We start from the raw sequence: 10,943 nt of genomic DNA on the forward strand, positions 1-10,943 counted from the left end.
TTGTTTGTTTGTTTGTTTGTTTGTTTGTTTGGTGGGTTTTTTGCATCAAAAAGTTTTGTTTAGAAGATAGATCCAGGTTGGCAGGTCACTTAAACTAGAACCCTGCTTGTTTGAGAAACATGCCAAAAGTTCTTTTTCAAGGGATTATCCTTGAGGTTTTTCCATAGTTGAATAATAATCTTCTTAACTTATTGTAATAAATGAAAGATTAAAGGATTTCATGAACCCTGTGAGTGCCAGATTCTGATATCTCTGTTGTTTTGCTGCTGCATGATGGTTAAAAAGAAAATGAGTCTTTATAACTGCCGTTTTCTGTGCCAGATACAGGTAGCGATTTTGATCGTTATGGATGAAACCAGTACAATAACCTGTCAATTGATGAATATAATTAAGATAATACAACATTTAGCTCTGCTGATGCTGATCTGAGAAGTGAAGCAATTATTTTACAAAGCTGAAAAGATAACTCATCTTCTTTTCAGCATGCATACAGCTGCTCATACACATGCACTTACACGTGTGAACACATGCGCACACACACACACCATATCAGTACTCAATCAGCACCTATAACAACATTACCATAACAAAACCATCCTTTGGTTTCCCTCCACTCATATTTACACATTATATTCATCACTATCGCTCATCCCTGTCCCGAACCAGCAGATGATGTCAATTGCTCATCTTACTGCCTCTCTGCCTTGCACAATGAAATAGATGTTCACCACAAATAGATAGGCGGTTGCCAGCTGTCTTCCAGACCAGGGCAAACAAAGAGGCCACTAATAAATCCAGCTTTACGGCTGGACAAGATCAACCACACTCCCGGCCTTCTTACTCCATTTAATGTGGCTTCTTCTGAACAACACAGAACAAATTAAATGCCTCTCAGTCACCAATAAAACAATGCAAACATCTTCCTGAAAGGATATAAGAGAAGATGGAGGCAGGGTTGCGCCATTGAGGTATGATATTAGACAGTAAGATGAAATATGAACAGACTAGAGGGCAACCCAGTAGTCAGCAATGAATCATGGTCTCTGATATGGTATCAGATGCGTATAGAGTATGGTGGATATGAAAGAAATGTGTAAATTGTCAGCAAAGGCTTGATTGCGATCATCAGGATTCAGTGATCACTGCCCTAGAAAATGATCCAGCCTCTTTGTTAGATTTGTGAGGCGGTTTGGGTGCCCATGACTGAGCTCACTTGGAATGATGCGGGGCTGGGCACACCCCAGAAATTTTAACAGATGAGCTGCTGCCAAAAGGAGTCACCTCCTCGGCTGCCCACAGGATCAGCAAGCCAACTTGACTCTTAATCAAAAACCCTTGATGGGCAATTCAAGAAAAGGCTATGGGAAAAAACAAAGCCACACGCCTCACCAAAGAAAAGCACTTTAAGTGATACTATGTAAATTTTACTGAAAAGCAGACACTGTAACCACTAATGACAATTAAAAGATAACGGTAAAACATAGTAGCACAAGAAACCAAAACAAGAAAGGTTGTATCAACAACTGCTGGAGTGTATTTAATTGATGAATGATTATACTACTTTTCATTTCTTAGAAGTGAATAGTCTCACTTCAAAGCAACCTTCTGTAGCTTTTTGCTGAACAGCTGCCAATGTGGCCACAAGTGGTAATTGTAGGGTTATGAAAAATGCTTAAAGGTAGTGTAAAAGTCATCGAAGTAGCAAAGAAGTCTGTGAGCTACCCCAATAATGTCATTGCAGCATTATCTCTAAAAAAGTTTGCTAACATTGGCTTATATAAGCCACCATAAGCTACTGGTCATACCAGACCAAGCAAGGCTGTAGCAGCAAAACCACTGAGTGTATTGAACTGAGCAATTGTGCATTTTATTTCTTATGGTTTTAACTTTTCATATATCAAATAATTATGGCTCCATTTCTTTTTTTTTTCAGAAGTTACAGTATTGCTTTAAAAAAAAAATATTCCTCTGTGTGTTCTTCTGTAGATTGTTTGCGACCAAGTGCAGCGGCTGCATGGAGAAGATAGCCCCCACAGAGTTTGTGATGCGTGCTCTGGAGTGCGTCTACCACCTGAACTGCTTCTGCTGCTGCGTGTGTGACCGGCAGCTGAGGAAGGGCGATGAGTTTGTCCTGAAGGAGGGTCAGCTGTTGTGCAAAATCGACTACGAGAGGGAGAAGGACTTACTCAGCTCGGTTAGCCCGGATGACTCAGACTCAGGTGAGCCCTCTGCACCCTCTCACACAAGGGTGAGAACAGCATGGTGGTGCTATCATCATATGGCACTAGGGTGTTGTATTCTGTATGCTCTGTTCCATCACAGTGGCAGCCAACATAGACATCGACCATAATGGATCCAAACTGAATCTGACTGGTTTTAGTGCTATGGAAGTGATATTAAAAGAAAAAATACTAATTTGTCCTTAAACTAGTTGCCAGATCATGTGCTGGGACATCTGAGGTTTTTCATAGATCTTGTATGCAGCCCAGGCAGTAAAAACTTCTAACATGGCTCCATCTGCAGCTTTTCAATGGCTGATTTTGTAGCATTCTTATTCAAGAGAGGAGCATAGGTTTACGATACAGTAGGAAGTGGAAACAGGACGAAGCCAAGCCACCCTGTATTAATGGCTCTCCATGCGTGGGCAGGATCTGGTGCTGGAAAGAATTAAATCACTGTATCATGGTGAGTGACAGAGGGATTTGGGGCCTTTCTGCAGAAAGCCTGCTCCTCCGCTCTTATCAGCTCTTGTGTTCCTCGCCTATAGCTTCCACACACAATGAGGCATCTCGCCAAGCCTCACTGTTCACTACCATCTGGCTCACATTTAGACATGCACAAAAGCGGGGAATTTGTCAAATACATCTGTGCCTGTGTCAACTTTTGTCAACTTGTGGGAATATTTGCTCTACGTCTTCCTCGTTTGGTTGTGTCCCGACAATATCGCACAGGCATGTCTTTTGTGCAAGACTCCTCATTTCGACATGGAGAAAATGTTGACATGAACAGAGGTTAACCTCAGCATGTGGCAGATGAAATGTAGGTCTTCAGTGGAGAAATGTAGATACTTATCAGAGAACAGGAGACACTGAGGCATCATGTGTTCCTCTCCTTACAGCCACTAGGCCCCCAAATCATTAGTATTCATTAACAACACTGCTGCTTTTGATTTGGAAACACTTGTTTTCAGCCCCGCATAGAAGGATAATCAGTGGGATTTTTTTTTTAGTTTTTGTGTTATGTTTACGTAGCTTTGTGGCCTTTCTGGCAGGTGAAACTGAAGTGAATCGGTCACTACAGGAGTGCTCCAGTGCTCACAGTGAATTAAATAACATATTTCATGAAATTGTTTTTTTACCCCTAATAGAGGAGAAAGATTACTATTGTTGTTACGCCTTTTCCAGTACAAAGACATTTATGATCATTACATTTTAGAATTACTTTTTTAAGGTAATGAACTGTATTGAATATGTAGTTATTCTATGTAATAGCTGCAAACAGCAATCTGACTTTAATGTAAAAAATAAATAAACTAACAGGCATTTCCTTACAGAAATCTGATAAAACCTAATTATTATGTTTTAATGGCACATTGTAGGACAGAAGCATAAAAATTACACAGATTTCACAACCCAAAATTGTAATATCCTGCTGCTGTCAGTAAAAATCTAGCCATCCATATGAAAGCTGTCAATTTCTTATTTTAGGTCTGAAATAGAGATAAAAATGTGACTGTCTTGCTGTGTCACAGAAGATGCATTTCCCATATGTACTTGTGTTACCTTTTTCATGTTACACTTGATGTAGTATTCTTATCAGAGATTGATATAGTGTAAATCGAACAAAGCTGAGTGCAATAAATTACATGTGACGCAGTGTCCAGTTCAATGACAAATGTGCATTTTTCATTGTGCTCTCCAAGAGCAAGAGCCATAGACTTCTGTAACTCTAATCGTACATGTGGCCTTTTCCTTTTGTAATAAATTGATAACAAAGTATCAAAAACACATGTGTCTCCTTTGATTGTGCACTTGTGGTGTGTGAATCTCCCGGAATATGGAAGAATGAAAATATATTTATTAGCAGACTGTCACTGACTAAAAGGGTGTAGTCAGTTCAAGCTTGTGCTGACAATACAGAACAAATGATTTTTTCTGCAGAGAAAAGTGACGATGAGGAGTTGGACATCAAGCCTGAGAAAGGCATAGGAGGCCAGGGGAAGGGGGATGATGCGAAGGATCCCAGGAGGCCCAAAAGACCTCGAACCATCCTGACCACTCAACAGAGAAGGGCCTTCAAGGCCTCCTTTGAGGTGTCCTCAAAACCCTGTAGAAAGGTAAGACAAAACATAAATAATCTGCTACGACAAAGTGAGGAGAATTTAAAAAGATTTTTTATATTCCCTGGTCTGCATTTGGAGTAAAATATATTTAGATGCCGACCACAAGCCCTACAGTAGTTTCACAAATAAAATTCTCAAATTAAAAAAAACCTCCCCCTCCTCAGAGCTGAGCTTTGAAGTGGCAAGCAGCTTTCTGGTCTGTGTTAACTGAGGCAGGCTGGTGTAACGCAGTCTGCCTGCACCAAATGTCATACTGAGATAGGAGAATTGCCTCCATGGCCAGGGCCTTAAATGAGGCACTGCACCCGGGCCAAGGCTTTGAAGAGGCAATAACCAAGAGGTCCAAAAAGACCACTGCATTCATCCAACGTTGCCTGAAATCAAAGTGAATCAATGAGTCACTGTGCCTTTTGGGAAACATGGAAGATGTGTTATGGAGGCAAAGTATTTCCGTGTGCTTGTGAAGTTTGTGTTGTTTTCTTGCGGGATGCTGAAGGTCTTTTGTCTTGATGTTTTCAGGTGAGGGAGACGCTGGCTGCAGAGACAGGACTCAGTGTTCGTGTGGTGCAGGTGTGGTTTCAGAACCAGAGAGCCAAGGTGAGATCAGCTAACACGGGATGAATTCAGATTCGTGTCCGCATACAGCCTTGTTCCATCTTTGAGTCCAGCTAATAAATTACCACAACTATGTGTGTTAAACTTATCACTGCATTCCTTTCACAAATGTAAAAAAAAAAAAAAAAGTCCAAGGAGTTGCAAATCTCGCTCACTCTTGCATTAAATGTCTACGCCCTCCTCTTTTCTGATTATTATCTTGTGAAACCCTTTGATTCTTGACAATGAAGTGCACTCAGATACTGAATTTGTGCAGTTCATTCGAGGGTGAACAGCGAGGAGCATCCTTTCTAAATTAAAGAGTGCATGTTAGTTTTGGGGGTCCCTCACAACTTTGACTCCTTCGTTTCAGATGAAGAAGTTGGCAAGAAGACAGCAGCAACAACAAGAACAACAGAATTCTCAGAGACTTGGCCAAGGTACGATACTGTACATACCCTGCGCACACAAAGGAAGCTCTTTCTATGGGAAATAGTTTTGTAGCTCTATATTCACACTTTTATTTTTCACATTTTCAAAATTTTTAAAGCACCCTTTTGCGCAAAAATGTGTTTTCGCTTGGTTGTATGAGCTTCACTGTGCAGAGTGATGTAGTCTGAGACGTGTATGTGTGTTTTGTGACATCACAACTAGAACAGCTGGGTTTTTCAATGAGGATGAATGAGTAGTTTTTATTTTTTTGGTGGATACAAACGTATTAGAAACAAATAGTTATTTAAAGGAGAGACTTTTATGTGTAATTTTATGTCATACAACATGTAATGTTGACATCAACACTAAACAGCTAAACAGGAATATCATGGAAAACACTGAATCAGAAAATATTATCTTCTTTTCTTCTCCATTTTGTGTTGCAGTATTGTGAAATGTATTGTGAGGAAAAAGCTTGTCTGAGAAAAGAGTTGACAAATTTAATAATTACACTGAATTACAGATTGCAAATATGTCACTGTATAAACAAGAACACTTTCAGATATTCTGTCAAGCTGCCAAACAAAATGAATGGCAGACGTCATTTTGCAAAGCCACTGCAAAGGAAAGTGCGGGGGGGTGGGCTCCAGTATTGAAGCCACAAGAGTTTTGTGTCCCTCTCACAAGTCAGTTTGCCAAGAGCAGTGTTTGTGAAGGGAGTTGTGGGAGAAGCCACAAGAAGGACTTTTTAAGGTTTCCATGGAAATACTAACAGACACAGGCAAGCAATCCAGGTATTTGGAAGATATTGTACCCCACAGGCACCAGACTCCCTTTATGTTTGTGAGTATTATATCAGTATTAGTTTTTTGTTCTGGCAGACTAAGAAAAGTGCAAAACAGAAACAAAGATTTAGGTGAGCTTGTGATCTAAAATGACTAGACCTGTATGGGAAACTACAAGGAAGTAGCGTGTCTATACTGTCAGTCCTGTCACCACCAGGGTTTTCCCCTATTCCCACCCTTCTGCATGCACCCATTGTATATGGATGCATTTACACAGTATATATTTGCTCTTATTTCCTTGCAGAGGTAGTAATGTCCAATCGGATGGAGGGGATGATGAACTCCTTCACACCGCTGGCTCCGCCGCAGCAGCAGCTGGTCGCCATGGATCAGAACGGTTACAGCACAGACCCGTTCCAACAGGGGCTCACCCCCCCACAGATGCCCGGGGACCACATGAACCCATATGGTGAGCATCCACCAACCCCACCCCCCACCCCCCAGCTCTTAACCAAAAAAAAAAAAAAAAACCCACACTCCTGCTCTAAAAAAACACACATGCCTGTCCCTTGATCAACCTCATAGTTCCCCAGTGTGGGACATGTGTTCAAGGCACAGCTCCCCTGATTTAAGCCGCTCAAAGAGACGTACAATCAGCTTCTTCTCCTCCCACATGAGGTAACACAAGCGCGCTCATAAGCTATTGGTTTTGAAGTTCATTTTCAAATCTGTTTAATATGGATTTAATTCTCCGCCTCCAGTGGTAAAAGCATGTGGTCAGTCAGACAGCTTGAGATGAAGTGCAATCCAAACAATGATCGAGGGTTGTGTGAGCTAATGAATCAGAATGAGAAAACAACAAGTCTCTGATTTCTGTGTGATACAGAGAAGAATTAAAATGCAAACAATAGGGGGGGGGGGGGGGGGGGGGGGGAGTCAATCAAGTGTTAGTCCACAGGATGTAACTGGAATAACACATTTCTAAGTGATGTCCTCAACAAGCCCCAGAGGGACCATTTCCTGAAGTTCATAACTTCCTTATAATTTGCCTCCATTTAGTTCTTCTCGGTAGTAAGAACCCAAATCCCCAGTCTCATCACTCTCCTTTGGTTTGGGGAAAAGAACAATATTGGCAAGGCGTTAAAAGATGTGTCTCAAATCACTGTCCCCGTTTTGTGCAACACTATCATTAAGATCCAGAGTGTAATAAAGTTAACTATTCCCTCCAGAGAAATAACATGTTGAGGTTTTATGAAAGGCGGAACCAGTTGCTATTAACCAGATCTTTTAGGAGGATGCCCCTTGTTTACATGCTCCCTCATAGACCACAATTGTCCCAGTGAGGGCAGCAAAAAGTGTGCTTTGATGATAACTAAAAAAACAGTCTTCCCAATTGTGATGACACACAACAGCAATTTCTCAAAGTGACTATTAGTAATTATAATTTCCCAACACTGCTATAAATCTCAAATACAAGATTGCACTGACTTCACAGTCAGAGTGGGTTTTTGAATGACGCCTCTGCCACCGAATGTTGACGGCTATCTCCGTGTTCTCTCTCTCTGCAGGTAATGATTCTGCATTCCATGACATAGACAGTGACACGTCTTTAACCAGCCTCAGTGACTGCTTCATGGCATCATCGGAAGTCAACTCCATGCAGGCCCGCGTGGGGAACCCCATTGACCGCCTCTACTCCATGCAGAACTCTTATTTTGCGTCATGAAAGAGAAGAGAGCAAAAAACATCAGCACAGAATAAACTGCCCATCTCAACCTAAAGCGCAATGGCCAGGAGTTTCTACACTAACATGGACCCGACAGAAGAAACACCTCCTTGCAGTAGCTCCTGGTTATGTGCTGAAGCTTACTCAAAGATAGTTAAACCACTTGTTGTAGGACAGTGAAGATTCCTGGGGGGAAAGACTTAAATATTGTTAGAGATTATTCGGTAGGATTGCTTATCTGTCACAGGAGATATTACTCTTTCTTTGTTCACTTAAAGAAAACAAGTAGATATTGAAGCCACTGATTTACACTCTCTCAAACCAAATAGCAGTGAATTTATACAGTGCATGATCGATTGTAAACTAAAACTTTTTGTAAGCCCCCCCCCCCCGGTGAAGATGTGGTGTTTGGACTGTTTCTTCTTTACACTACATGGATTTCCATGTTCACCGTTAGCATTTTGATCACTTTCAATAGATTTAGATATTGTGTTAATAGTAAATAGGTGCAGCATGTCTGCAAGAGTGACTGTACAGTTGTGTATGTATGAGAGTTTGTGGTGAGAAAGAATTGTTTAGAGGAGAAAAAAATGTGGAGAATTTGGTGGACAAGTAGGATCAGTGAAGTGTAAATACTCTCCCCAGGCAAATTGGATGTGCATGTTAAAAATGGAAAGCATTCTATTTATTTAACTATAACAGGCTCTTGAAGGTGCATATTAAAACTGAAAAAGCTTTATTTAAAAAGGAGAGCATTTTTTTGTTGAGCAATTAGTGAGTTCATGAGTATCACAACTCATTTGTATGCCTTTTTAATATGAAGATTAACCCTTTTGTTTTGTTTTTTCTTCAGCCAAGCTGTAAATGAGCAATGTTGCTATTTATTTCGTACAGACCATAAACCTTTTGTTGTCATTGTCATATGTGCATTCTCAAAATGTTAAAGTTGCTAATTGACCAAAGTTGACTGGTTTGATGAATAAACAATGTCTTTCTCCTGATAACATTAAATAAATGCCATTCAGTGATCACTCACATGGTAACATGCACCTGCTTCAATGAACAGCCTTTAAAAAGTATTGTCAACTCGTTATGTCAGGATATTTTTTTCTATGTAAGCCATCAGCTGTACGTTGTGTTAAGTGCTACAGTAATGAGAAAAGGCTAACATGCTAACATTAGACGGTGAACACGTTTGACATGCCTGCTAAACATCCGCATGTTACCATTGTCCTGAGCATGTTAGCGTGCTGATGTTAGCATTTAGCTGAAGTACTGCCACACAGAGGCGTTAAAGTGGGTGTAGACTCCATTGAAATTTGCAACTCAACTGTGAGCACAATCTGTTTACCAGGACGCTGAAGCAGAAACCTGTACATGTAGTGAATGTGAGGTCGGAGAAAAGTTCAGGTGACATACCAATACAGCTGCACGACTAGAGTGCGAACCGCACCTATAACCTCAGGGCTTGTTGGGCGGCTGCTTGGAAGTACCATCTGGGTGCTCCTTCATCTCTCTGACAGATCCTTAATGTGGCCAAGCAAGCTTCCCACTGTCTGTTTAGTCATGTGACCACACCAATAAACGGCGCATTTATGATGTTCTGTGTTACTATGACTCAATATATTCCTAATGTCATACTCATGACAGGGTTTAATAATCTTGGCTGGTATTCCTGAGCAGAAGCAGCACATGAAATTGTCAAATCTGTGAGGATTTAGAGCACGAGCGCTGTGCGGTATATCTCTACTATCAAGTCTTCAATCTGACAGCCAGGTGTTGGACTTGTTGGCAAGGTTACACTGCCATTCATCTTCACTTGTCAAACCAGTGGGCGAATATCCCCGGAAGCACCGCTGTGACATCATCTTATTCTGGAACCTGATTGGATGAGATTTGTTTGAGTATGCAAATTGTTGAGAAATGGATCAGATCCAACTGACATGAAAATAACTTTTTGGTTTTTTTCCTTCTGAGGTTGCTTTGTTTTAGATTTAAGAAATCTATGTCAAGTTGAACAGGAAACACTCTGTCCGTCACTCTGTATGTTGGGGTTTGTGTGTGTGTCTGTGTAACTAGACTTGTGAGGACAATGAACAGGTTTGCGGCAGGTTTCTATATGTGGATTAAAGTGAGAAAGACATGAAAGACAGAGTAAACAGACGTGACAAAGGCTTCCATTTACAGTAAACATGGATGGGGCTGCTACGCACACATTGTGTTTGCACGGGATAGTCAGTACAATTTATCTGAACCTCTCCCTTTTCACGGCAGGCCAGGTGAGCTTACAGGGAGGTGTCTAGGTGTAGAGGAGAACAGAAGGCCCTGACGCTGACATTGTATTGGTAATGTGAGAGTAAACCTTCAAAAACCATAAATTCTAATTCATAAAGGTTTTTGCTAAAATACTGTTTGATTGTTTTTCTTCAAAATTATACACTTTTGTTATTGTTAGATTTATAGAAAGATATGCATACAGTATCTCAGGTAAATAAAATAAGTATAAAATAAGGTAAAATGGCAGATCATCAAGTAAGGTAACACTGGTTTAAACACATGCAAAAAGATAAACAAACAGACAAAACTACTTTATGACTATTTATTAACCATTTCTTTACCAAATGTTTAAAACAACTGAGGGGTATGCTGTTGCTCCAAGGATCTGCAGCAGTCTATAATAACATAATTTTTTCTTATGGAACTCCTGAATCTAAAAGAAATAACATTATTTGAACTATGTTTTGTTGCAAAATTATTTAAAAAAAAAATCTCTGATAAGACTAAAAGTTTGTTGGCAGAATTTATTTGGACACAGCAGGCTAGCTGTTCCCCCTGTTTCCAGTTTGTACACTAAGCTAAGCTAAGCTAACCAGCTGATGGCAGTAGCTTCCTATTTACCACAAAGGCGTGAGAGTGGTATCAGACTCTCAGCGAGAAAGCAGAAAAAAAGCATGTTTTCCAAAAGGTTCCCTTAATTTCATTATTCATAGTGTATCTCCTTTTTTCCAAAATATCCAGGCTTCAACTCGGCTCCACCTAGGCTCTGGGGACATAGTATTAGTAG

The 10,943-nt window shown here is 40.5% G+C and overlaps 1 protein-coding gene across 3 annotated transcripts in view; it reads left to right on the forward strand.

The window, feature by feature from the left end:
- The window catches only part of lmx1bb (LIM homeobox transcription factor 1, beta b), a 49,074-nt gene extending 40,160 nt beyond the window's left edge, over positions 1–8,914 (forward strand). For all 3 annotated transcript variants that reach the window (XM_046035630.1, XM_046035631.1, XM_046035632.1), the window contains 6 exons: positions 1,987–2,219; positions 4,161–4,336; positions 4,862–4,939; positions 5,310–5,376; positions 6,458–6,622; positions 7,722–8,914. In XM_046035630.1, coding sequence (XP_045891586.1) covers positions 1,987–2,219; positions 4,161–4,336; positions 4,862–4,939; positions 5,310–5,376; positions 6,458–6,622; positions 7,722–7,879 — 877 coding nt within the window. In that variant the 3' untranslated portion in view covers positions 7,880–8,914. The remainder of the gene's footprint in view (positions 1–1,986; positions 2,220–4,160; positions 4,337–4,861; positions 4,940–5,309; positions 5,377–6,457; positions 6,623–7,721) is intronic.
- Positions 8,915–10,943: the final 2,029 nt, after the last annotated feature.

The sequence above is a fragment of the Micropterus dolomieu genome, linkage group LG21 (genome assembly GCF_021292245.1).
Source record: "Micropterus dolomieu isolate WLL.071019.BEF.003 ecotype Adirondacks linkage group LG21, ASM2129224v1, whole genome shotgun sequence".
NCBI lineage: Eukaryota > Metazoa > Chordata > Actinopteri > Centrarchiformes > Centrarchidae > Micropterus > Micropterus dolomieu.